The sequence below is a fragment of the Bemisia tabaci genome, chromosome 6, assembly GCF_918797505.1.
Source record: "Bemisia tabaci chromosome 6, PGI_BMITA_v3".
NCBI classification, from domain to species: Eukaryota; Metazoa; Arthropoda; class Insecta; order Hemiptera; family Aleyrodidae; genus Bemisia; species Bemisia tabaci.
Genome location: NC_092798.1, coordinates 31,368,163 through 31,396,150, shown reverse-complemented (window position 1 = coordinate 31,396,150; position 27,988 = coordinate 31,368,163). Strand labels below are relative to the sequence as shown.

Genomic DNA, 27,988 nt, shown 5'->3' with positions numbered 1-27,988 from the left:
TTAAATTGTAATTTATACATTCCCCCCCTCCCCTTCATTTTATTTTTTGTTTGGAGAAGTTTTGTTGATTTCTTCGGATTTCGAATACTGTAACTTCTCTTCTATTTGGCCGATTTTTATGAATGAGACCTCTTTTAATTCGTGTTTTAACGGAGAGTAAGGAAAAAATTGCTAAAAACTCGCGAAACAATTTTTTTTGAAAATTGGACGAATCCTAGCGTGACGGTGAAATGGTTAATGAAGCGTAAGTAATTGGGCGAGGGGCTGAGGATCCCGGCATCGCTTGGCAACCGTCATTAGCTATTGTTCGTCGAGACGCCGACGCAGTGAGCAGGAGCGTGGGAAAGAGAGGGGTAAGTGGATTCCTGTATGAGCCACGTTTAGCTAATGGTCTAATGAGTCTCGAGGCTCATCACAGATTGCACTTACACAGATTGCACTGTGAAAATATACATTTTATCAGCTGACACTGACAATGTTGTCAGATGAACAGCACTATCAGAGCACGGGTACCAACTTTTGAAAAGTATAATCGAGGTTATAGATCTGTCAAAGCAACGTTTTGAACAAAACGGAGGAGTTAAATTCTCATTTCGAGAGTGCCGACCTGCTCAGCCATCCTCGAATCAATTCGCTTGATTCTGCTTATATATGCATATTTTAAATCAGCGCGCCCCATTCTTAGGCTTTTTTTGAAAAAACCAAGTAACGTAGACTCTTGGTATTCACTGCACATAAACTAATGAGCCCCAGAATGAGAAACAACTTTAAATCATAATTATTGATGGATAAATAAACTTTTTACACGCTTTGGAAAATCTCAGAAGTTCGCGGTAGTCACTTTTCGGTAAGGAACTAAGGGACTCGGTTATTGTATCGAGCAGGGTTCGAAACGATCGCAAAGGCGGTATACTACGTATACGCGCCAAAATTTCTTGAAGAGTTGAACCCTCAAATCGACCGCCTTCGTCGCGTAGGATTTGAAGCGAAGCTTTGGAGGAAAATTGAATCATTTTTTGTCAGACGAACTGAAAATGACTAATTATTCTCTTTTTATGGTACTATTCAAAAAAAATTGAAAGGGAGAAGAAAGTTCAAAGCTCATAATTTTTACATAAAAATATCACCACAGTATTATCTTCGGTATTACAGGGTGGTCGCAGTCAGTGCGAAAATAGATCAAGGAAAGTTCGGACAATCTCGGGAAAAAGAGCAAAATATCTCATAGTCTGGACAAAAATTGCGCCTTAAGAATAGACGAATCGGTTCTAGCCGCGTCACATGGTTTCAGCTTGGCTTTGGAAATCTTACAATTATTATTATTTATCACTTCATGTTGTCAGAAAAGTTCGAATATTTTCCTCGAATTGCTTGAGAGAAACTCGGAAAAAGTGAAGGACCTCCGCCTCCCATCCTAAAGTATTATTGCAACTTTGGGTCATAGTTGCCAGATAGTGCTGGAATATTAGCATTTTTTATTTAATCACCTGTAAATTATCCTCATTTTATTGGACAATCTGGCAACCTCGCTTCGGGTATAATTTATGCTAAAACAGCCCCCTCCCACGCGCACTCACAGAGCAAAACAGTATATACAATTCAAGTACGGCCCGTATGTGCAACTTTTAATCGATAGAACGACGGTAAATTTCGACCATACTTCGTAGTTACACACCCTCGTAGTTCTGTACCTCGCTCTCTCATCTTCAGTTTCAGGTTTATTTCGATACACTTCTCAATATTTATGAATGCTTGACAATACATAAATCTTTAAAATGGAGTCGGGCATCCTCGTGTCTCGCTGCTTGTGAGGGGCGCTCATATATCAGTATCGAGTGTGTGCAGTCATATTTTTCTTCATCGCGCGATGAAAAGACTTGTTTGGAACCCTGCCAGACCGTCAAGGAACGTACCTAACCTCAACGGCATCGCGCCCGAGAATCGTAACAGAATGCGACAACTGCGCATCGGTGGAGACCTTCAAAGGCGCATCCCTCAATGAAAAAGAGTCACACTAATGCCCCGGGCCCCTCAATGCCTGAAGGCGAGCCTTTTGAAATGAAGATCTTTAAGGATTTTCGTGTCCCCTGCGTTTGGCAGATATATATCACTGTACCGTCCTCGCCGCACAGTGGATCGAGTCAATTAGAGAGGTCGGACATGAAATTTTTGACTAAAATAGCAAATTTTGATGTTTAATTCGTCACATTTTAAATTTTGAGGGGTGTTTCTGAAAGAAAATTTTACGAGAAAACTAATGAAACCACTTTTAGAACAGGGTGTCTAGCATCAGGAAAAACCGGAAAATATCAGGAATTTTGGCCGATCAGGAAAAAATCAGGAAAATATTAGGAAAATTGGAGAATCGGACGTTTCATCAGGAATTTTTTTACGCAAATTTCTTCAGCGGAGAATGTCTTACTGCTATTTGCCTACCGTGCCAGGAGTCGAGAAAAATCAGGAAAATATCAGGCATTTTCAAAATGAAAAAATTAGGATTTTTTTATAAAATATCAGGAAAAATCAGGAAAATATCAGGATGTTTCAAAATTAAAAAATACTAGACACCCTGTAGAACCTCAAAGTCTTGTATAAATTGAGTTATGAGCTTTTAAAGTTTCCAGATTTTGTCCGATCTCTCCTACTGACTCGATCCACTGTGCGCCGGTTCGGGAAAAGTTAGCGTTTATGACAACCGCGGAATCTCTAGCGGCCCTCGATACAGGTGAAGAGGGTCTCTTTCGGGCGCAGTCATCTTGAAAAATGAAAAGTTGTCGGCTACTTCGCCGTTCGATTTGACTCTATGCGCAGAGGCCAAGTGTCTGCAGAATAGAAGACAATTATGGTATTTAGTGTTAGCTAAATCGGAATCATTTCTCATCGAAAATTAAGAGGGAGCAGTTTGACACCGAGGGTATATGATGGTCACGCGAATATATATTTCGCCCTCAATTCTCGATGTAGGCCAGAAAGCATCCTCCGCGCAGCAATAGTCACCTATTCGAGGATAGTTATCTATTCCAGTTCTCAAAATTATCTACTCTTTTTTGGTATCACAAATGAGGACCTGAGGGTTTTTGATTTGTTTTCATTTTATTGTATTTTTTTTTATTTTTTCAACCTTTTAAATACTCAAGTGATTTAAGAGAAATCATTTGTTTTATTGCCTCTCAATGTATTCATAGTTTAGTTAGGGCTTGTCATAAATTATGCAAAGTTCTAGGAGTGGTGGTGGGGGGGGGGGGGGGCTGAAATGAGCGTTGCGCCATTTTGTTTTTACGTATTAAAGTATTGAGGGGCCTATACCTCACGAAAGCGTTATGAGGTGGAATGGGGAGTCAAAAATACCGAATAAGTGCGTCACGTAATTCATGAACGCTCCCGTAATTAAATTGGAAAACTTTGTAAGTTTTTAACGTATGTTTTTAATGTATTCCAAGAGAATATTAATGATAACTCATTGAAATCGGATCATTCATAGCTCATAAAAAGTCACACGTGATAACCCACAATTCGTGTTCAAATTTTTCTTTTTTTGAAAGTCAGCTGCGCTTTTTATGAAGACACGTAACAAAAGAATACAATATTTCCGCAATTAATTCAGTCATAATCCCGCACTTCTCCTGTTTTTTCGATCAGCATCTTTTCTCGGAAACACTCGGAAGTGCTTTTCGGGGCGTGATGGTTGAGAACTTTTTTTTGTAAATTGACGCCTCACGTCAAGTTCAATCGTCATTGATCCCTGACTTCCAGTGCGCGTTCTGAGTATCCATTAGAGGATTCAGTCATGACATTTTTCTGACGTCGTTGATTTTAGTTCTCTCGCGTGCAGCACTGAGTGGTTTTAGACGTCCTCTACGTAACGCCGATGCCCTGAAAGGAAAACAAAGACGCATTTCAGCCGAGTATCCGGTATCCAGGTCTTTCTGATCAACCCTCGAAAGGTATCCATCCTCGCAGCAACCCTGAAAATAAAAATCAAATCTTAAAAGCCCTATGATGCCGTGCTAAAGAAGAACGCCGTATGAGCCTTTAGATGTTGCCGGATTTACTTCAATAAAAACCGAATTTTCTTGGAACTTTGCGATCACTTTTCTTCAAAATTTTCAGATAATTTTGTTCACAATTTGATCTAAAACATCTCAAAATTTCAAGAAGAAATGTTAACAACTTTCCTCAAAAATACACGTTCTATCTTGATAAATTTGGCAACTCTCGATTGTTTATACGGCGTTCTTCCTCAGCACGGCAGTATGGATCATGCGTTTACTTTTTGTGAGTTTCAAAGCAGTCAAACTTCGGTTTTTGCAACAGAAGTGTGAATTTTAATTAGTTATGTCATGATAATACTCTTCGGTAAAGAGCTATATCTATAACTCGGCCTTCAGGACGCCCCAATTACTCTATTCGTAATAGGTTTTCACCAAATTTACACGCGTGCTCCATCACATTTCCCCGTTTATCAGCATTTATAAACATGTAAAATGAACCATAAACGCGTTCAAATTTTAAGATAAAGTTGAGGTTAAGTTCCTATCGTCTTGTTGCCATTCGTCGTATGGGAATCCCCCCACACCGAGCACAAAAATGTGCGGCGCATAATCGGAAGTATCGCCAGAAATAGTTTTAGTCGGGGAGTGTGACCTCCCCTCGCAATCTAATTTTTTTGAGATTGTTAGGAAGTATTTCTTTAATGAATCCTCTGTAGATATCTTAGAAAATGTCACAATGACCGACTTACACATTTTCGCGGCTGCTATCCGCAAGATCGCGAAGCAAGGAGGATGTCTTCACATTTAGCTTTCAGAGTATTTGGACCTAAAAATTTGCTAGGTACAAAAGGACTACGTGCAAAACGGGCCATTTGGGGCTCGGGGCGGATACCTTTGAGACTTGCCCTATTCATTCACCTAACAATGCCCCATCTTTTCCCAAAGTTTCAAGCCCCCCAAAAATTTTGGGGAGACGCGGCGGGGGGTCAAAGTTAAAAACCGGCAAAATTTTCGCGAATTTATTACTCGAAAACCAAGAAGTTTTGGAAAACGCGGTTTAAACGAGCGTATTCAGCGTGACGAGAGCTTTCAGAAAATGTATAACATCATAGGGTTTTGTCAATTTCAGCTCGAGTTATCGCCTCCGAAGCGCCGGAACGCTCAAAAAAGACCCCTTATTTTTTCACGTTTGGGCCGATTTAAAAAAAAGCCATTTTTTTATTTTGATGAAAAACTGATATGTTGTTCCTGACTCTCTGTAGCCCCTCTGGCTCTTTACCGCATGCTGGGGAAATGTTTTGGTCGCGAGTTATAAGAGCGGAAAGGAGCGAAAGTCGGGAAAATCGGCTATTTTAAACTGCGCGCGCGGCGTTGATCGGAGGGAAAACGTCCCCTCCCACTCAGTTCGGCGAATCACACTCCTCTGCCGACCTCGCATTGTTGCCACATGTCTCCTGATCCGTCGCCGCGCGCAGTTTAAAATAGCCGATTTTCCCGACCTTCGCTCCTTTCCGCTCTTATAACTCGCGACCAAAACATTTCCCCAGCATGCGGTAAAGAGTCAGAGGGGCTACAGAGAGTCAGGAACAACATATCAGTTTTTCATCAAAATAAAAAAATGGCTTTTTTTTAAATCGGCCCAAACGTGAAAAAATAAGGGGTCTTTTTTGAGCGTTCCGGCGCTTCGGAGGCGATAACTCGAGCTGAAATTGACAAAACCCTATGATGTTATACATTTTCTGAAAGCTCTCGTCACGCTGAATACGCTCGTTTAAACCGCGTTTTCCAAAACTTCTTGGTTTTCGAGTAATAAATTCGCGAAAATTTTGCCGGTTTTTAACTTTGACCCCCCGCCGCGTCTCCCCGAAATTTTTGGGGGGCTTGAAACTTTGGGAAAAGATGGGGCATTGTTAGGTGAATGAATAGGGCAAGTCTCAAAGGTATCCGCCCCGAGCCCCAAATGGCCCGTTTTGCACGTAGTCCATTACCTCTCCGAAAAATAGCTGGAGTCAGGGTTGCGACAGTCGGGGAAAACCGGGAAATGTCGGGGAAAATGACAAAAATGTCAGGAAAAATTTGTTAAATCACCTTCATTTGCTTTCTAGACTGGGTTTGAGATTTCGAACAACAAATTTTGCCTGAAAACTATTTTCAGTTATGCCTTCTCAACCATCCGTCACATCTTAAATTGTCAGGGAATTCCACCAAAATGTTTCAGGGAAATCAGGGAAATGTCAGGGATTTTCATTCTCTAAATTCTGAGGCAACCCTGTGGAGTCTTTTAGAGCCCTAACCCCATGGTTCACCCACCTCGTCCTATGATAATGACGGTTTCATAAAAACCAAACGTGACGAAAAAATTTATTTATTGCTTTGACTTCACCGGTTTATCTCAAATTTAATCCTGACAGCCACTTAATCAAGCAATCGATTTAAGCACCGGCATTAGCACCAACATCATAGTGCGTATGTCTTCCCTGTAAATGACTCACAGTCCCATGCACACGTCTTAATCATCCGATTCCGATAAGAGACTCTTACCATGCTTTCGCGTGAACTCATTCGTTCGAAATAAGTCGGGCCCGAAAAGTTTACGACGTTTACACTGAAGAGGGTCAATATCTCTTCGACACGGAGCGTTTAATCCTACGCATCAAACACTTGGCTCCTCTTACTGTTGTTGTTTATTGTACTCGCGCCAAAGTTCGTCGCTCCTCTGACGTAAGGGCGTATGTATATTTTCTTGTGAGTCGCGGAAAGCATAGAGTTAAACGAAGAACAAGGCTCATGTGGAAATTGAGGTACGCCCTTACGTCATAGGGGCGACGTGTTATGCGTTCATCAGCGATGAAAGCTGCGGCTGATGTGACGTCATGGCGGAATACTTGTTGCGTCATATCATATGACGCTCATATGACGTCATTGGTTGTGACGCTTACTACCTGACAGGACCTGGTCACTAGCCTTGAAGAGATTCTGGTGCACGAGGTAATGGCTCGTCGAATTTAGTCACCTGTCAAACTCGCAAAGGTATGATGAGCTTCCTCAAGTTACTGGATGATAAATGATTTGATCGCTGCTCAAGCCTCAAAAATTGACGAAGTTTGTTTTAATCAATGAAAGTTAAGGCGAAATATAATCTGTGCATTCAAACGTTGCCTGATTTTGAGAACCCCTTTAATATTTCAAACTGAACACCTATTTGGGGGTGTAGTGTGAATAGATCAGACAGCCTTTTGAAAAAATTAAGTAGCCAAGTGCAATTTCCGCAATTATTGAATTGCAAAAAATGTCGAATATATTCTTGTAATTCGACTGTGTTCAAGTTTTGTATTACAGTTTTTATCGACTTGTCCCGTGATAACAAACCTGTCGTTTTATCTTCGCGAGATTCTTCCCTTCATCTTTGGTGGCAACAAAAAGAAAAATCAAATGCGAATAAAATTTTAGAGGCTAAACTCTCGCGTCTAAAAAATCTGCTTTTATGAATCGCAAGTCAATCAAAGCTTTCACGAACTTGCGAGGGACCTCTCTGAAGTTGTAAAATTCATAATAAAATGCATTGGATTTATTAGCTAGTCGAGACAGACGAATCGTAGATTGGGGAGGAACGGAAACTTCTGAAGGAGATGAGATGGATGGGAGTGAGAGCTCATCCATGATAGCAAGAGTGTAATGGAAGGGAAGAGGAATCAGGAGAGAAAATTGCAAGCTGTAGAGTGGTGGCGGTGGTGGTTTTTGTGGGTTCACAGAATCCTCTTTCTCTTGATTTAATAGTTCTAAGCGTGCAGTCATTCAAGCCATTTAACGTCATTCATGTCCCACAGACCGCCAGTCTAGAAGAGTTCATTCATCGCTCTCGCAGAGTTGCCAGTTGACCTGATATTCATTTCTTCATGTCAATATTACTAACGAGTCTGGAGACTGTTTCACTTGCATCGACGCTATTGACGTTCCTGCGTTTAAACCAAGGTTCAAATCTTGGTTACCATCGCTATGTTTCGCCTTCAAAAATGCTCGACGCAACTTTTGAAACACGCATCCGTGATCTCCGTTTTGCGCCTGTCCGGTATTCACCTTTACTACCCGATTTTCATGGACGCCGGCGCCCAGCCTCTAGGGTTAAGAGCTATAAGGAGCTGAAATTTAAAATTCTTTCATCTTTCTCTTCATCTCCTCAATATACATTCTCTCAATTTTGAAATATAGCTATTCTAGTCAGAAAAACAGAAAAAAATGATTCTTTGGACACATCTTCAACGAGTTATGTCACATGGAGTTCTTGAATTTCTTTCGATAAGATCTTTGAGTGGTTCTCTTCTTTCGGTTTTTATTCATCCCAGTTTGAAAATTCTTAAAGTTTTAGTGAGTTGAATTCTTCCTAGACCCTCAAAAATCCAGTTATTGCCGATTTTCTTAATTTATTTAGGTACTACGAATAAAATACCGGTGTTGGTGCAGTGACATTATCTAAATTTCGTCAAAAAGCGGACTCGTGCCGTTTTCCACCAATTTTTCATTCAATTCAAGCTGAAGTGTCAGAAAATTCTGATACCTCGGCTTTATCGCGGGGAATTGGCAACCCGCGCGCATTCGGATATAGCGCCTTCAACATCGTATAAATATTTCAAACGCTACACCGTTAAACGCATGCGTTGATGTGCAGATTGCCTACACTGCGCCTGCCGGAGTGCTACAGTGTGCACCGTCCACTTGCGATCCACGGATCGGGCAATCAAGCACATTCTGTGGCCCTGAAGAATCAATGGCATAACCTTTTCAGAGTTTTCAGCAAAAAGGGTGCTTTTCTACTTATTTCAATTTACTGACGCCGCGACGACGCCGCGAATTCAAATGATCGCGGGAATGGACCACTAGACAAAGTACGAATTAAAGGATTCTGATACACGATTCCTAACCAAAATTTCACGCAGAACACTTTTCGCGCCACGAAAATGACTGAAACCAACTCCTAAAGAAGATATTAACGTTTTTATTTCCATTGGTTACAAGAAATTTGAACTGCCCGCTCACAAGAAACTCAAAGCTCTACGTGAGTCAAATCGCGCACTACAACGGTTTCAGCAAGCTTCTCAATCGAGCAATGTTCATTTCCCACCTTGTGTTGTTCAAACTATAAGCAATTTGCTATAGCTGAGCCAAAGCGTCAAGATTGAGGTTGCCAGATTTTTTTATCGCAGAGACTGTCATGATAAACGTTTAGCGCGCGATGTGAATCATGTAGAGCATTGAGTTTTCATGAGCGGGTGGTTTGAATTCACGCATCAAGAATTATTTAATATCTTCGTAAGGAGTTGGTTCCGGTAATTTTCGTTGAGCGCATCGTGTTCTACGTGAAATTTTGATTAAGTAGCATGTATCAGAATGCTGAAATTCGCACCTTGTCGAGTGGTCCATTTAGTAATCCGCGCGTACCTGATACAGCGCCTTCAACATCGTAGAAATACTTCAAACGCTACACCGTTGTACATACGGTTTTTATCGGAAATTGGACGACATTCCAATGTTTGCACAGCGTTTTCCGTAGTTTGACTCTTTGTGTTTCATGTTATGAACTTGTTATTGTTATGTTGAGATATTTTGAAATTATTTTTGAATTTATGTTCTAATGTGTGTGTGTTTGTGTGTGTTTAGGGTTACACGGGCGGAGCGGGAGCGGAAGCGGGAGCAGTGAGGACCCGCGGATGACGGCTGAGGCCGAGCCGGGGGCACCACCGAAGGAGCGCGAGCGCGATGGTGACGGGAGCATCAAGTGCTCCCAAGCCGCCGCCGCCGCCCCCACAGCCGCGCCCCGGGCCCGCGGGTTCCCGCCCGGCATCGGCCAAAGCGACCGCGCCGACCACAAGGACTCGAGGGACCGCGACCGCGAGCTCTACGACCCGGAGTACGCCAGCATGGAGGCCTGGCTCGACGAGCATCCAGAGTTCGTCCAAGATTATTTCCTCAGGTGAGCACCCCGTTTTTTTCAATCCACCCTTCCACCATGAAGTCTACCATCAGTTGAACCCGGAGAACCCGGGAAAAAAAAGAAAGAAAAAAAAAAACGAGACCGTTTCCGTAATGGAAGAGTTCGCCTGGTGATGAAGGTTGAAAATAATATCGTGCACGACGTCATATCCAGGCAGTTGGTGTGGTATGGACATGTGCAAAGAATGTCGGTGGAGAGGTTGCCTAAACAAGTTTTGGATTGGGCATCACGTGGGAAAAGGCGACGATGACGTCTCATGAAGGGATGGCGGCAGGGCGTCGACGAAGAGATGTTGCGTTGTCAGTTGTCCAAGAACCTTTGGGAAGATAGGCACATGGGGAAAAGAAGAAGAAAAAAAACTCCAGCCGAAGCCGTTCTTTTGGGCTATATGGACGCACCGTCCTCTTTCCGGGCTCAGAGGCCGGAAGTTCCGGGCGTAGCAGTCGGAGCGGTCGAAGCTACGGCTCCAGCACCCGGAAAGTTCGGCCTCTGAGCCTGGAACAGGTGGCATGTCTGTATAGCCCGTAACTTTTTTTCAGTGTAAGAAAGATGTCATCGCGGGGAAATCTTTGAAAAGTCAGGCAGCTAAGCTTTCAGAAGTTCAGTTTCCTCATCCCGCCAATTTTTCTCAAAAAAGGAAGGAGGGTTATCGATGAGGGCTGTTGTGGGGTTTTCCTAGCTAAATTTCTTCAATTCTACAATTTTTTGCTCATAGAAGGTCTACATTTTACGGAATGCATCATGATTATTTGGTCATTCTTTGTCTCTTTTTGTGTCTAGTATTGGTCTAAACATAGGTCTGAACTCTGAGAGCAGATTATGGCAAAATATCCGCATTTTTGGGCATTCGATTACAAAACCCGCAATAACCGCCAAAATCGGCCTTCGAATCCACGCTCAGGCCAGTATTATATCGTTAAGGAGATCGCAATTGACCAGTTCATAACTCATTCCACAAAATGTAGACCTTCCATGAGCAATGGACGGGGCAAGCACAGAAGGGTTCGAATTTGATGAAACTTTGACAGTTTGTTTATCGGTTAAAGTTCGCCCAAATGAAAAACGATGAAACGTGTATTCATATTGATTGTCGCGTTTAACAAAGTTGCCTCTGTCCTATTCCATCGCATCGCAGTTCGTATGTGTAGAGAGCTGCGAAATTAAAACGTTCACTGAAACCATTCATTCGTTGGCCCCACGACGCAGACTCTCCATTTCGGGCATGCAGAACGACTCACGTGCAAAAACGTTAACTGGCCGAACGTGCCCGGAAGTGGAGACCTTCACCTGTCGCGGGACGAGCCGTTGAGGGGGGGGGGGGCGAGGGGACGGGCCGAAACGCCACAGTGATGGGATATCAAATTTTTGCGCACCCCCGGCCCAGCCCGGCTCGGCTCCCTCCAGCCGCATAGCGCGTTATACCAGGTTAATTAGGTGCACGTGAACTCACCCGGCCACCCCTCCCCCCCCCCTTCCAACGTGTCGTCACCGACTCCCACACCGAAGTCCCGGATCTGGCCAAATACGCTCGTAGAATAATTGAGAGGTGCTTTTAGCTCACACTTTGAGGGTTTTAATTTCCCGCGTCGCATCGCTCAGCGCATTACGTAACAATAGCACCGCAGCTGAAACCCAGAACCGGCTTGTTAGCGCAGTTTAGTCGTTGGATAGGGGGTCAGGGAACATGAAATATGAATCATTCATGGTCATCAAAAAGCGAATTTTCTGCAGAAACAGAACGCGGGAGGTGCGAAACTTTGATCGTCGCTGAAGATACGGTGTTTCTGATCCACGGTGTATTGGCGATTCGCCTCATTTTTGACATTAATAATGCGTCGTTTTTTATGTTTTTACAAAAGCACTGGAAAAATTGCGTATTTCCCACAATATTGTATGGGAAACGCGTCATTTCTTTTGTTTTTACCATAGGGATGGAAAAATCGCGTATTTATAATGAAAAAAACTCCCCAATTTTTCAAAAATATCCCATCTTTAATAGGGCGGAATGGACGGATCGTTAGAAACTCTGCTTCTCATTATTTTTTCCACCAAGTCAGTGGCGGTTCTTGAAAGTTGGCAATGCTGTTTATCCTCCATCTAAATAATCTAAAACAATAGATTCTTGCTAAGGCAGCTTGCCTCACCTTAAATCGATATTTCTAATGGATTTAAATTGAGGGAAAATTGTGTTGCCAACTTGCAAAATCGCATCCGCACCGAGTCCATGTTTGTCGATAAATAACGACTTGGCAAGGTACTTCCTTCTGTTCAAACAGGAAGAATTCAGTTCTGCGAAAAAAAAGAGGAAACAGGAGGTAATGAAATCCCGCAGGAAAAAGTAGGGAATCCAGTCAAAGGAGGGGGAAATGTTTCTCCTCCTCCGCGCGATGTGTGAGTCAATTGGATTCGTGTATTTTTAAATTTCTACCAGGAAGCTGATTCTCTGGCCAATCCGATTACGACGTGATGATATAGCAGTGCTGCATCATTGGAATTTCTTCTGAGTAATGTGTGGTTTTTTATTGCGATGCACTATTTTCTACTTTGTTCTCGCGTGTTTTTTTTTTTTTTTTACCGGGGGTCGAGGAAAAAATCAGGGAAAATACGGAGGGAACACACGGGGTTCGAGTGGAGTTAAAAAAACTAGACATGACGTCGAGAGGAAATCGATAAAAGTGACGTCATACGTCACCGTTAAACTGTGCACAACAGCTCAAGAACGTCTTCATCACAAGACTGAGCTCGAGGAGCCCTCTGGAAAACTGCCGTGCTGAGGAAAAACGCCGTATGAGCATTCGAATGTTGCCAAATTTCCTCTTAGAAAATATCCATTTTTGAAAAAACTTATGAATATAAGGATAAAAATTCATAACTTTCCTCAAAAATGGATATCATTAGAAATGAACTTTTCAGAATTTTTAGATCAAATCTCGAAGAAAATCCCCCGAAAAATCGGAAGAGAACTGAACGCGCGTTAAGCAGAAAGGAACCAAGCCACACCCGCCATTGCCAGATTTAAATATTTTTTACATGGAAACGGTTGTGCGGATTTTTTTGCAAATTTCAGTGAATTTCCGCATAGTACGAAGTAAATTCCTTAAAATTTTCGAAGGTCACAGCACTAACGTTCTCTTATAAAAAATTGAATTTCCCAGTTAAATTTGGCAATAGCTGATATGACTTGGTTCCTTTCTGCTAAACGCGATCTAGCTATTCATAAATTTTCCTGAAAATTCCTTGTTTTTCGAAAGAAATTTGGCAGAGCCTGATGGCTCGTACGACGTTTTTCCCTAGCGCGGCAGAAAAGGTCGGTTGAAATTAATAAGGTGGGAAGGCATGCGTTGGTGAGGCACTCGAGACAAGTGTCGATGGTATATCGGAAAGGAGGGGGGTGGTTAGGGGGACGATTAATGTGGAGAAGAAGTCAAATTGATGTGTGTTTAAAACGTACGAAGATTGATGGGCCCCGAGAATGTAGCGTCCACGATTTCCCTCCCCGGATCCCTGTTGGTGTTGGGGCGATCCCTTTTTCAGATGGGTTTCCATGGTCGCTGCTAATCTGCACTTTAGGATAATGAACCGGGGGCTCCGCGCTCGTCCTGGGCCTCGGGCCGTAAAAGTAAATATTTTGCCTATTTTTAGCCCCTGCCCGTAATTGAATGAATTAAACTCTTAACGGCAGACGCTCTGTTGTCAAAACTTCGTCCGCTTCCACGCATGAGGTAGAGTCCCTTTATACTGCATGAGAGTAAAGACAATGCGAATCCATTTCTGATTGGTTCCTGTATTTCAGGCCTTCACAGTGTCACAAACGGGAATATAAAGATTGGTTTCATCAATACAAAGATTATAAACTAGAATGTACGCGGGGAATGGAGATGTTGCATGTGTGAAGCATTTGCGATTTGACTGTTGATTTCTATGTGAAAGTTCGCGAGAAACACGGTGGTGCCACTGGTTTTCTCTTAAATCAACTCCCAAGCTCAAAAAAAGCTCTCAAGTTGAGGCCAAAATAGAGGGGATATCCCACGCTATCCTGTGAGTCCACCTCTACATCAAGACAAACTCTCCATGCAAAGATAGGGAGCAAATACATTGACAGGGCTGCCACTTTATTTGGAGACTCCAAAACTGAAAACACAGCAACCCTGCTAATGTATTTGCTCCCTATCTTTGCATGGAGAGTTTGTCTTGATGTAGAGGTGGACTCTCAGGATAGCATGCGATATCCCCTTCATTTTGGCCTCAACTTGAGAGCTTTTTTTGAGCTTGGGAGTTGATTTCAGAGAAAACCAGTGGCACCATCGTGTTTCTCGCGAACTTTTACATAAAAATCAACAGTCAAATCGCAAATTCCGCACACATGCAACCTCTCCATTGGGGGTGCGGCAATAGTAACAAATGAAATGGGAGTGGGGACGGAGACAGGCATTCGAGAATGGGTTGATCCAAGATTACAGCAAACGTTCGATTTGTGTGATCTTTATTCCCGTTTGTGACATGCACAAGCCGCGTTGTCTCTACTCTCTCTACAAAGGGACTCTACTCCTATACCTAGCAAGGTGGAGAAATGGTGCTGGGTCCACACCATTTCGCGGGGAAACAAAGCCAAGAAATACCAAAAATTAAAATTAGAGTCACAAATACATTTTTAGAACTCTAATGCGCACCAGTACGAAACTGAGTTCCTATACCTGGTTTCGCCGCCATTTTTTTTTTTTTTTTTTTTTTTTTTTTTTTTTTTCAATTCAAAGTGTCTCGATGAGACCCTAGACCATACCCTTCCTAGGTCCTGAAGAACATCCCCATTTTGATTATTTTTTTGTATTTTTGTGCAGGAAGGCTTCTCGTAACGTAGTGGACACGTGGGTGGTGTCGCACGCTACATCGACGACGAGCCACGGGCACGGTGGGCCGCAGGGACAGGGACAGGGGCAGCCGGGGGCCGAGCTGGGCTCGAGCGGGGCGACGACCCCCGTGCGGAAGATCTCGGCCCACGAGTTCGGCGGCCTGGACACCCCGATCGTCAACAAGATCGCCGGGACGCCGACCTTCCTCTCCGTCACCACCTCCGTCGACGGCGGCGCCTCCGGACAGTCCTCCAGCATCTTCGGCACCTCCTCCCAGGCCCGCACCCAGAGGCTCTCCAGGCACGAGCTCAAACACCTCGACGAGAAAGAACTCATCTTCGAGCTCGTAAGTTCCATTCCTTCTGTATCAAATCAATCAAATCGTCGTCCCCCGCGCGAAGGAACGTAACTCCATTACAAGGTTGTAAAATTAACTCAAATAATTCATTTTTTTATAAGGATGTAGCTTTCCAATTGTTGTTCAAAATTCTCCTGGTTTTAACAGGAAATTAGAAGAAAACTCAGAAAAATTGTCAGCAAGAAATGCCCGAGACTCTCTCAGTACAAATGCAATTTGCGAGGAGAAATTTGGCAACATTCAAGTGTAGTTACGTTCTTTCGCGGGGGGAACGACGAAATATGGTCGAATCCACCGTAGAATACTCTGACGTGCTAAGGAAAAACGCCGTATGAGCCTTCAGACGTTGCCAAGTTTCCTCCGATAAAAACCGAATGTACTAGAAAAATTGCGAATATTATTTTACAAAATTTTGAGACGATTTTGTACGCGATTTAATCTAAAATATCCGAAATTTCAAGGAAAAATACGCATGAATGTTCTCATAAATACATATTTTATCAAGGGAAATTTGGCAACTCTTGAATATTCATACGGCGTTCTTCTTTCGTAAAAAGCTATATGTTTCGTGTGTGCTCTGAGTGAGGTGCCTTTTCACAATGATACCACTATACGACCAGGTGAGAGCCCGTGTTGCCTACACCGAAAATTGTAGGCGATCTGGCGATGTGTTAGAATCACCTTTCCACATTTTGGTAAAAGGGTATACATATTTTGTGTGCTCTGAAACGTTTACACCAAGAGGGTGTTAGATAATCAGTGAAATCGCTTGACGTACTCTATGGAAAGTCCTCGAGACATTTTTAACGTAGAGGGAAAAAATATTTGAGGAATCAACTTTAAGAGGCTTAGGATTGCGTATAGTGTTAGAATGACGTCAAATAAATGTTTCAGACAAAATTTTGAAGTCCGTGGCAAATTTTCTGTGGGAGATACGTCCCGGTATTATGCATTGCTGAAGCAAGTTCTACTCTCGCGCATAATATTATTTTGCACCGCAAGTTAAGAAGCTGAAAGCTCATGCCATCGAGGAACTTCCAAACAATGCTCGGCATGTTTTTGTACCTATAAAATTCCTCAAAGTTCACGCAAAGTTTTCAAAGAGGACATCTCCTTCCCCTTCGAACATAATTTCAGTGATCTCAGCTACTCGCAGTGGGGTGCCGTTTCCCTATATCTTCCAACAAACGATTTTACGATAGTGTTCATCTATCGTTACGTTACGTCAGCCGCGAAGTACAAATTGCTCGAATTAGTTTTAATTTTGCACCATCAGAACTTCTCGAAACATTCAATCGGGTAATTTCCCGGCCCGTGAGAATAAATGAGCCCAAAAGTGTCTCGGAGGGGGAGTAATTAAAGTTGCGGCTTTAAACTTGTTCCGCCCGGGAAAATTAAGGGAAAGATTGACGAGGCTTCAGGATTAAGTTAGTGAAATCGCGTTGGTAAGTCACTCTACGCCTCATCGAACGACGTTGCCGTGAGCCTCCTTAAATCTTCGCCGCGTAGTCAGTTTTAAGGCATTTCGAAAGACAAAATTTCAGTTTGATTTACGTAATTAACACTTACATATCTCGGTGTACCCTAAATGAGTTTCCAGATAGAACCCAACAATAAAAGTATGATTGATCGCTGCATTCGAAAGTTATTTTAAACCGTGTTACCCACACTATCAAACAATAATTAGGTACCGTAGTTAAAACTCTCCAATAACGAATGAGAAGATCAAATGGTCTTAATTTCGCAATAAGGAACTACGAGGCTCATCCGTAATTTCACCTGTCTGCCTTGGAAAACCAAAGGCACATACGTTGTCTCTTTAGTGGACCAGAAAGGATAGCTCCTATTTGCAAAATTTAGTCCAAATCGTCTGCTAAAGGCTGAGAAAGAGAGAGAGAAAAAAAAGGTAAGGGAAAAAAAGAAAATTAAATAAAAATATTAAAGTAATCCGATTCGACCGATATTCTGTCTCCAAAATAAATTGCAAAGAATAGGATAATTATAAGATTCAACTATCAAAACACGACTCCGTGAAAAAAAAAACATTATATCCAGGTCATTTGTCCATATCGTCACCGTCCGGCCAAAGTATCACAAGCACAATGCGAAATTCAAACATTTCCGCTGCCATTTTATTTTTTTACAGAGAAATTGTTCAACGAAGCTGTCCAAAAATTTCACAAAATTTTCTTTGTGCTTCCTATGAAATTTGGTGAAATTTTCAAACAGATTCAACCAACAATTTCTTTGTAAAAAAATAAAATGGCGGTGGAAATGTTTAAACGTCGCATGGCGCTTGTGATACTTCGGCCGGAAGGTAACGATATTTTGATTTTTTAGTCGGCTGTCCGTAGGTAAGGCACAGCTATATGCATGTGTCTGTTTTTAAAGGTGAATGCTACTAACAATAAGCCTTAATGGGAATTTTTCTCGGTTTTGTAGTACTGTGGCAACTCAGCGAGTTGATGAGGCTTTCGCGGATCCGCGTGTTTCACGATCCACCGTCCATAAATTCTTTATTGCTCAGAAATTAAGTCGAGGAGCTTTGCGAATAATAATCGTTCCCAAATGAGCGCGGTTAAATTGAGTGACTTAATTCAGTTGCTCCTCGTGTCGGGATAACATGAGACCCCCGACCCATTGTTTTCCCCTTCTCCCTAATCCTCTCCCTTTTTTACAGAGCTACCTATGCGCCAGTAGAGCTTTCCCATAACAAAAGGATTGGGAATTAAAATTAGACGGATATTGGTAAGGAGTGGCTATGAATATTAAAGTGGTTTTGACAGTCTCGTTGAGCCTATACTTCCTTCCGGGTTGCATCGTATCCAGTGCAGCAGTTTATTCATCGGGCTCAGTCCTGATCACCCTTTTTTAATTTTTTTTTTTTTTTTTTTTTTTTTTTTTTTTTTTTTTTTTTACTTTCTAATTTGGAATGATGAGCGTTTATCATTCAGTGTTCGAAACTCATTTTTTAGTTTCGGGAGCCATGTGGCCCATCAAGTTCGATTTTTAGGGGCTATTGGAGATTTTTTAGCGGCCAAATTGACTTTTTGCCCATATATTACGGCGCATATTAAGTGAAAAGTTAGACCCAAGATGTTTTAGTCACAGGATTAGTAGCTGTAACTTGTAATTTTCGAAAAATCATTAAACAGAAAAATTAGGATTTTTTTTTTTTTGGGGGGGGGGGGGCTAATTTTGGGAGCCACGTTGGCGCAGAGCCTTCATTTTTTAGGCACCGTGACTGATTTTTTAGGCGCATTTGGCGCATTGCCGCTCGTGAATTTTGAACACAAGTTTCGAGGATGAACCCTTCCTTCCTCGATTTAAGAGGAAGTGCCTCCAAGAAACCACGGCGCCCTGTCTCTTCCTTCAACTCAGTTGAAACTCTGTAGTGAGTGTCCCTCGATGCTTAAAATTTAAGATCAACCAAATGATCAGCACGATCAGCAGAACTGCCAGAACTCTAAACAGTAGTGAACGATATCGATCAATTAGCACACTTTGGTGCGCCTTCATTTTCGTCTGATACTGTGCAATACTCTCGTGGTGGAATAGTTGCTCAGAGCGCCTTGTACAGTGTCGCCTCGACTTGATGGCAGAATATCGAGATTACATTGCACTCTAGCGCATACGCAAGTACCCATTTTCTCATCACCGATGATGGAATAAAAACATGCATTCCTCAATTTACGATGTTGCAAGTTTTTCATTGCCCATTTTTTCTGGGTGACCGTAAATGATTACCTTAAATCTGCTGTGATTTTTCCGTGAAATGACGAAAAATAACATGTTCATTTTTCATTCATGTCTATTTGTATGCTTTCTTGAAAAGGGAAAAGAAAGTTTGAAAAGTTAACTTCGAACGAACGAAAACGGATCCGAAATATTATAGCCCTAGAGGTAAACGGGCCCGAAGAGTTGATAAAGCACCGAAACGCACTAACTCAAATTAGTGGTATTATCAGCCCCCCTTTTCCCTTAATGAGTTATTATTTTATCTTTAAAAATGCAATTCCAGTATGTAGTCTTGAATGTATTTAAAGTTTCTACAGTCACCCAGAAATTCCAGGGTCTTTCCTTATAATTATTTCTGAACTGGCTCAACTTGAACATGAACGTACGTAACTTACAAGTCGTTTGAGTCGTATTTTTTCTTATTGTAATTTTACGTTTTATTTGGTCAGTTCCAAAATTTATTTTGTAATTGTCGTATACGAGTCATTTTTACTATAGGATACGAGTAGGTAATCAAAACGAATCACTCCAATATTAAAGCCCTTTCTCTTTTTTTGACTTTTTGCTCTCTAATCATTTCACAATTTTTAATCAGAACAACAGCAGGTTTCAACGAGAAGCATTGAAACAGAACTAATTAATTAAATGTGCAGTGATAGGGGAATGGAAATTTAGTTCACTTAGTAGTATGTAAGCAACGTTGCAGCAACTAATGGTTTAGTTGCCCTTCAAAGTCACTTTTTCCAACTCTCGAACTATCGTAGTTTCCTAACGACATCGATTTTTCAACCGAGATAAGCCCTCTTCAATGCATCACTCGCATTTTTGTCACGTGTGGCTTCGACCAACTGTTAGTCACGTCTCTCGTAAATGCTCCACATGTTCACATCTCACGTTGATACGCTAAAAGGAGTAGAACATCGGAACTCGGTTCTCTTGGAGAAGGCATTTGGACGCCACCATTGCGACCTCTGGGAACACAATTTGCCTATAATTTTAAATGAAGGCAATTAATAATAGTTTTGCACTTTTATTTTTTCCGTTGGTTTTTCTCTGAAGTATTTTGCCCTATTTCTTTCTTCTTTTGCTTCTTTGTGTAAGTAGCTGAATGAATGAGGAAGAAATGGAAATGAAACATCAGAACTCGCTCCTTGCGGAGAAGGAATTTGGATACCACTATTGCGACTTCAAGGACCGCAATTTGCCTATACTTTTAAATGAAGGCAATTAATAGGAGTTTTGCACTTTTATCTTTTCCGTTTATTTTTCTCCTAAGTATTCTACCCTGTTTCTTTTGCATCTTTGTGGAAGCAGCCGAATGAATGAAACTCGCCTTTCCCGGAGAAGGAATTTGGATACCACCATTGCGACCTCAAGGAGCGCAATTTGCTTATACTTTTAAATAAAGGCAATTGTTAGGAGTTTTGCACTTTTATCTTTTCCGTTTGTTTTCTCCGAAGTATTTTGCCCTGCTTTGTTGCTTCTTTGTGTATGTAGCTGAGAGTATGACTAAGTCTCGGGTTTTCTTTTTGTTCTCAGGTGAAGGACATCTGCAACGAGCTCGACGTCCGATCCCTGTGCCACAAGATCCTGCAGAACGTGATCACGCTCCTGCACGCGGACCGGGGGTCCCTGTTCCTGGTGCAGGGCGAGCGCGGCTACACGAGCTGCGGCCACTCCCACTCGCACAGCTTCAGCGAGCACTCCAACTCCAACAGTATTAGCTCCAACTCCGGCGCCGCTGCCAGCAACGGCACCGGCCGCCCCGAGCAAGTTCCTGAGCGCGTCCTCGAGCACGCTTCCTCGCCCGGGAAGCTGGCCAAGGAGGGCGCCGGCTCCGTCGTCGTCGGCTGCCCCGTCACCGGCTCCACCAACGTGGGCTCCCTCGGGGCCTGCGCCCGCGACCTGGACTCCGACGTCTTCCCGCCCTCCGCCCACCCGAACCACCCCCACACCCACACCCACCCTCACCCTCGGCCGGACGACGGGGAGCTCTCCGACTCGGGCGACCCGCCCGGCTGCAGCTCCCGGGTCCTCGTGTCCAAGCTCTTCGACGTCTGCTCCAAGTCCACGCTCGAGGAGATGGAGAAGAAGGAGGAGATCCGGATACCCTGGGGCGCCGGCATCGTCGGCTACGTCGCCGCCAGTGGCCAGTCCGTCAACATACCCGACGCCTACCAGGTAAGATACCGTCTCGAGTTTAACACCTCCCAGACCTCCCTAGGCTCTTGCAGAGGCGGATCCAACAGTTTAGCAACATCGGATATCCTCCATTTAAACCTATGCTAGATAATCGATTCTTGTCAGAGCACCTCCTCCCTCACCCCCAAGAATACATTTCCGTAGGTTTATATGGAGGAAATCCGGTGTTGCCAAATTTCTGGATCCACCAACGGGTTCTTGTTGCGTTGTCAAACTACCCAGGAGTTCTTCCTAGGCGGAGTAATGAAAGACAAACAAAGGCCCTCCACTGATTGCTTGGCAATGGTGGATGTCTTCACTTTTGGCCTTTTTGGAACTGCTGCCACCTATCTAAGTGGCTTTTGAGCGCCACGCAAAGGAAAGCGCATTGCCTCACGCGCATTGCCACACAAGGAACCGCGGTTGTCAAAATTTAGATAACCTACTCCGGAAAGTTACGCATCTGGGTTATCAATGTCACTCGTCCAGATCAGATAGCCTTGTTAGAGTCCACGCCAAATAAGTTTACGCACTTTTAGACTGCTACAGAAGATCCGCCATCTTGATTCCACCATTTATTTTAGAAGTGCATAAACTTATTTGGAGCGGTCTCTGCTGGTGTAAGTTCACTACCTCCACTCATGCGCGAAGCGCAGCTACCTGGGCGAGTGACGTTCGTAATCTAAGTAGGTAACTTTCCGGGGCAGGTCATCTGAATTTTGACGACTGCAGTGAGCCAAAGGCAACGTGCTTTTTTGGCATGATATGTCGGGAAGTTAATCAACTCAGATTTATATGTGTATTTCGGTCATCCCGATGTAGAGTTTATTTGATCCTAACTTTGAGTTGGTTGAGATTCCATGCTGTATCTTTGATACATACAGAAGCAAAGCGCAAGTTTGTAGGCAAATAAAAAGCGGACCCTACGAGACGACGAGATCGGAGGGATGAGCCGAGATCAAGTGGCGCCGCACAGTGGATCAAGTCAATATTAGCGGTCGGACAAAATTTATAAACTTCATACGCTTATCACTCCGTTTATACAAAACTTTGAGGTTCTAAAGTGGTTCATTGGTTTCCTAGTGAAATTGTCTTTCAGGGGCACATCTTAAAATTTAAAGTGTGACGGAACAAACACCATAATTTGCAGTTTTACTCAAAAATTTGATGTGCGACCTCTCTGATTGACTCGGTCCACTGTGCGGCGCGTCGCGAGGGAAGGAGCTCGTGCCGAAAAGTTCGCGTGTGAAGGCTCCAAGGGTTGTTCCCACCCTCTCCTGCGCCGAGCCGACGGATGATCAAAGCTAGTATCAATTACGGCTACAGAGTTTACTATGCGAGCATATTCGCAGCCCCGGGGCGGGAGGTGGCGGGGGGCAAGTTCCCGAGCGCATTTGGACGTATTTCTATCAACTATGTGCATTATGACGTGAGCCCTGTCATGCATATATTCTTACGGGTCTCAGGGCTCATGTCTTAATGCGCATAGTTCCGTTGGGTAGAAATACGTCCATTTCGCGCTCGGGGGGTCATTCCATATCGGCGGAATTCAATATCGTCGCTCGTGCGAAGATTTATGGTTGCACAGCGGGCTCCCGGAGAGCGAGCGAGCTGCGTCGCATCGCGGATTTGTTTCCGCGGAGTTTTGATTTACCGCGCCGCGCCGCCGGAACCCCGACGCGGGCGAGGGAGGGCAAGGATTGGCCCCGTGGATCCCGGAACACATGTCGCGACACAATCAAAACTTGCGTCCTCGGCCGGAATACGTACTACGTACTCTGCCATCCTAAGGAAGAACGCCGTATAAACCTTCAGGCGTTGCCAAATTTCCTTTGATAAAACTTGAATTTCCTGGTAAACTTATGGATATTTTCCTCCCAATTTTTCAAATTATTTTGTTAGCAATTTCAACTAAAGTTACGGACAATTTCAAAGAAAAATATTCATAACTCTCCTCAAAAATAAGCATTTTATCGAAGGAAATTTGGCAACTCTCGAATGTTCATACGGCGTTCTTCTCTTAGCACGGCAGTACTCGCAACTCGCTCGCCGACGCGCACTGCTAAGCGCCAGCCTCGCCGCGCTGTACCCCTTTATCTTCGACTGTCTCTTTGACGCACGACTTCCTTCCAAGTCCCCCCTTCGATGTTACTACGTTTCAATCCGCAGGTGGTCGTTTTCTGTCGTGCGAAGGAAGAACGCCGTATGAGCCTTCGGACGTTGCTGGTTTCCTTTCACGAAAGCCCAATTTACAGGGAAAATTTTGAATATTTGTATTCCAATTTTTCGGACGATTTTCCTCGCAATTAAATTTAAAATATTTGAAAAATTCACGGAAAAATATTCGAGAAGTTCCACAAAAGTGAGCTTTTTATCGAGGGATATTTGGACCGCGTTAAACAGAAAGGAACCAAGCCACATCAGCCATTGCCAAATTTAATCGAGCAATTTAATTTTTTACATGAAAACGGAAGTACGGATTTTCGTGCAAATTTCAGTGGATTTTCTCTACAGTACAAAGCAAATTCCTTAAAATTTTCAAAGGAATCCACGCAAACATTCTCTCGTAAAAAATTAAATTGCCCAATTAAATTTGGCAATAGCTGATGTGGCTTGGTTCCTTTCTGTTAAACGCGGTCCATTTGGCAACGCTCGAATGTTTTTACGACTTTTTTCCAAGCACGGCATTATTCTTCAGAAACAGCAAATCGGGAATGTTTGTTTTTGCGAGTGAGCAAGGACTCGTGAAGCACCTGCATTCCTATAGGTGGAACCAGGGCCGGATTCACCTACTTGCCGCCCATGGGCCGCCTATATTTTGCCGCCCCCTTCTAATTCGTTTTGAAACTCGATAAAAACCATCAAATGAACGTGCTAGCGGGGGAGGGGTGCATAAGACGCATTTACTCGTGTTGAACACACTTTTTGGGAAAGCCCTGTCAACACTACTAGCAAAAGTTCACGAAACTTTGCGCGAAAGTTAAGTTCCGTAAACCTACCTCTGTGTGGACAAGGCCTTCCATTCACAAGAAATGAACGAAAAAATTATAAAAGAACAAACATAAATGTGGTTCAATGATTTTAACTTCCGCCGCCGCGCCGCGCCGCGCAGACCGCACCGTGTTGGACGCAATGCGTGAAGTATTCACGCAGTCTTGTAGGCGCTATGCGATTCACGCTGACCGCATTGTGTTTGGCGCAATGCGTGAAGTATTCATGCATTCCTGTAGGCGCTATCCGTTTCACGCTGACAGCAATGCCCGCACTGTGTTTGATGCAAATGCGTGAAGTATTCGTGCAGTCTTGTAGGCGCTAATATGTGTTACATGCCGATCGCCGCGCCGAGGGCTTCTCCTTTTCATCTCAAATCCTCGTTATCATTTCTCTGTAAGTCGTTCAGACTATATTGCGTGTTTGGTCTCTCTCTTAACTCGATTTATTGAAGGTGCTGGCTCTTGTATTACCTAAAGACAACAAAATTAGAAATTACTATACTCTCAGGAAATGAGAGATTTTGTCGCCTTTTCTCGTTTGTAATTTTGTTTTTATAAATCCGATTTTTTTTATACCTACACTTTAAAAAATTGCAAATTTTTGCCGCCCCTTAGATTTGCCGCCATGGGCCACGGCCCATGTGACCACCCCCTTAATCCGGCCCTGGGTGGAACCAGTAATTTCCTCCGATTGAGGAACAGATTGTGGGCTGATTTTTTCTTTGAACGTGAAGGGGAAAAGGAATCTTAGTCCATACCTAGAAATTCAAAATCGAGTATTTGATAACAGATCATGGGGGGTTGTTCAGCAGAACTGGGGGGGGGGGGGGGATGCTTAAAACAGTCAAATCAAACCAGATCGGAGTTAGAATAGATATACTTAGAACATTGAGTATACTCTCTCTGCAATGAATCTTTTTCCAATACCTAAGTGTAGCATAATTTTTTGACTCCCGACACCTTACATCTTACATATTTTTCCTTCTCAAAGTAATTTATTATCTACTTCAAAGATAATTACTGTCATGCCTATAATACATCAAAGTTCCTTTCTGATTCACCAAATCTTAATCAATTTTTGTTTTAATTTTTCAGGACGAGCGATTTAACCATGACATAGACGCTCGGACAGGCTATAAAACACAGTCTATGTTGTGTATGCCCATCAATGACTTCAATGGCGACGTGATTGGTGTAGCTCAGGTGAGTGCAGATATACCATTCCCGATGAACCTACTCTCCTAATGATTTTTTTAGTATGGATTCTAGGACCCGCTAGTAGGTACTTCCTACTTCTAAATTTAGCTCGCAAAAATTGAAAATCCTCCCTCCCGCCCCTTCAAAAAAGAAATTATCATTTAATTTTCCACCATGCATTTTACCCTCATTAAAGCACCCTTCCTTTAGTTTAGGCGACTGTGAGATCATATCTAATGTAAAAGGAAAACAAAATTTTTCATGTATTTTTAGGTATCTGCTTTATCATTTAATTTTGCTTTACCAATACTATTTTTTTTTTTTTTTTTTTTGTTCCAGGTTATTAACAAGCAAGGTGATTCAGCATTTACGCCCAATGATGAAAAAGTATTCGAGAGTTACTTACAATTTTGTGGTATTGGTTTGCGAAATGCACAGCTGTATGAAAAAAGTCAGTTAGAAGTGAAACGAAATCAGGTTAGAATGGCTCTAATATACTTTTCTCTCAGCAATGATGCACGTTCGATCACTGTGCGCCCAAGATATTATGAAGGCCGCAGATTGGAAGCTATCAGAGTTGTATAAATTATGTATACAGCTTAAAGGACTTAAGTCAATGACTGCCAGAAAGAAATTCGTCTCTATATTATTGTATATTTTCCGTGATGGGACATAGGTCATTTGTACTTTTCATATTAATTTATGCAGCACCTGCATCTGAGAAGGATTTCTGTAAGAGGCACTAATAGTTTTTCCGGAAGGAGACATCAGACCCTTCCTCTGCATCCATCGAAAAAGAAAAGCTAAGAGAAGATACACAATTTCTCCATGCTGCAAATTCTCTGATATTTAGTGAAAGTGAGTCACTGTATTTGTCGAGACTAGGAGGGTGCACCCCCGACTGCTTCTCGGTCTAACCCCCCGAAGCGCTTTGCGCCGTGGGCATCTTGCGTTATGTTTTACGCTTTACTCTTATCATTCTTGACTATAGAGAGTGATTTGTATTTATATTTTGGCTCTTTTAATGCTTTCAGGTATTATTAGATTTAGCTAGGATGATATTTGAAGAACAAAGTACAATAGAGCACATGGTTTTTCGAATTTTAACTCATATGCAGTCTCTAATTCAATGTCAAAGGGTTCAGGTATGTTTGTCACAAGTTAGTCTTCATAATTTTTTTTTTTTTTTTTTTTTTTTTTAAATTTTAAGTTAATACTATTTCGTTTTGCTTCATCTATCATGAATTTTCAAATTTCAATTGCTGTGATACATTTTATATTTTTTCTGCATTTTATTTGGAAAACCCAGTTTTGCTTTAATATTTATACCTAGATTAGAACTCATAACTGAAGTCATTGGAAAAATATTGGCACTCCCATAAGAAAATTTTTCACACAAAATCTGGCATTCTGTGTCAGTTTGATGAAGGACTTTTACCTAAATTGCTGTTATTATTCGATATATCTGTTCCTAGTTGAGCTTCAAAAAAATCATCTCACATTTGAAACATCCTTGCACTCTCATAATTTTAAATGCTCAGTTACTTTAGCTGATTGTAGACAGACTATATTAGTTTTAGTTTTTGTATGTAAATGAGTAGAATTGATTAATTCACATTCGATTTTAAATATTCCTATTATTCATAGTAATTATTTATCAAGCTTTTCAATCAATGAGTTCTCCTTTTGATCATAATTTAGAGACAAAATGATATCGGTTGTTAATAAATGGATTTTTTTTACGTTTTGTAGATATTATTGGTTCATAAAGCATCAAAGGGAAGTTTTTCTCGAGTCTTTGATTTTGAAGCAAGTGATCTCGAAACAGAGGATAGCGAAGAACGAACTAGGTAAACTTCTACAATTTATGTTTATGACATCTCTGTTTGATTCCAGAATATCTTCACATAGAAACTGATCAAGAAAAAAATCTATAGATTTTATAAAGGTGTCTTTTCACGATCCTAAATTAAAAAGACATTCATTCCTTATAATTTTGATTACGTATGTGGTGTTGAGACCACCACATTTGTTAACAATCTTGGCAAAATTAAATACCGAGGGAAATGGATCAATGTCCCTCATTAAAAGCCTCTCTTATCTAATCTAGGAGATTACGATAAAGAGAAGGCATCCTGAACGAGATCTTTCTGATTCTCATGCCCATTTTATTTTTTAATCCATCACTTGTGAACTTGAGGGGCTAAGGCTGTCGAAGCTGAGGTACTACTGCTTGTTACATCACATTGAAAATATTTTAAAATTTCTAAAACTGAACTCCTCTTATCCTCTCATTTTTTATTCAAATCAATTTTTATAGGAGTCCTTTTAAAAATCATCTTTTTTGATTTCAGTCCATTTGAAAGCCGTTTTCCTGTGAATGTTGGTATTACTGGTTACGTTGCAACTACAGGTGAGGTATGTAGAGGAAAAGGGATCATCTGCATGTTTGCCAATCCTGTTACTTTTTTCACTTCAATTTTTCCTCACTAACAGGGAGTTTAAATTTTTTAACGTCCAGGAACAATTTGAATGCAATAAAACTGAATCACTAAAAATTTAAAATTACTTACTGTTTATCTTTAAAACCACATGTAGGTAATGCTTTTTGTCCGTGGGCCATTATTTGTTTAAAACAATCCTAATATACTTTTTGCTTACTTAGCTTAATCTTATCAAATGCTTTACTG

The 27,988-nt window shown here is 42.2% G+C and overlaps 1 protein-coding gene across 6 annotated transcripts in view; it reads left to right on the top strand.

Annotated features, from left to right (window-relative positions):
* LOC109044043 (dual 3',5'-cyclic-AMP and -GMP phosphodiesterase 11) overlaps window positions 1–27,988 on the top strand; it is a 174,594-nt gene that overhangs the window by 130,484 nt on the left and 16,122 nt on the right. For all 6 annotated transcript variants that reach the window (XM_019061559.2, XM_019061568.2, XM_072302038.1 and 3 more), the window contains 8 exons: window positions 9,648–9,960; window positions 14,820–15,177; window positions 20,467–21,108; window positions 25,197–25,304; window positions 25,638–25,775; window positions 26,333–26,443; window positions 27,051–27,148; window positions 27,653–27,716. In XM_019061559.2, the coding sequence (XP_018917104.2) occupies window positions 9,698–9,960; window positions 14,820–15,177; window positions 20,467–21,108; window positions 25,197–25,304; window positions 25,638–25,775; window positions 26,333–26,443; window positions 27,051–27,148; window positions 27,653–27,716 (1,782 nt within the window). In that variant the 5' untranslated portion in view covers window positions 9,648–9,697. The remainder of the gene's footprint in view (window positions 1–9,647; window positions 9,961–14,819; window positions 15,178–20,466; window positions 21,109–25,196; window positions 25,305–25,637; window positions 25,776–26,332; window positions 26,444–27,050; window positions 27,149–27,652; window positions 27,717–27,988) is intronic.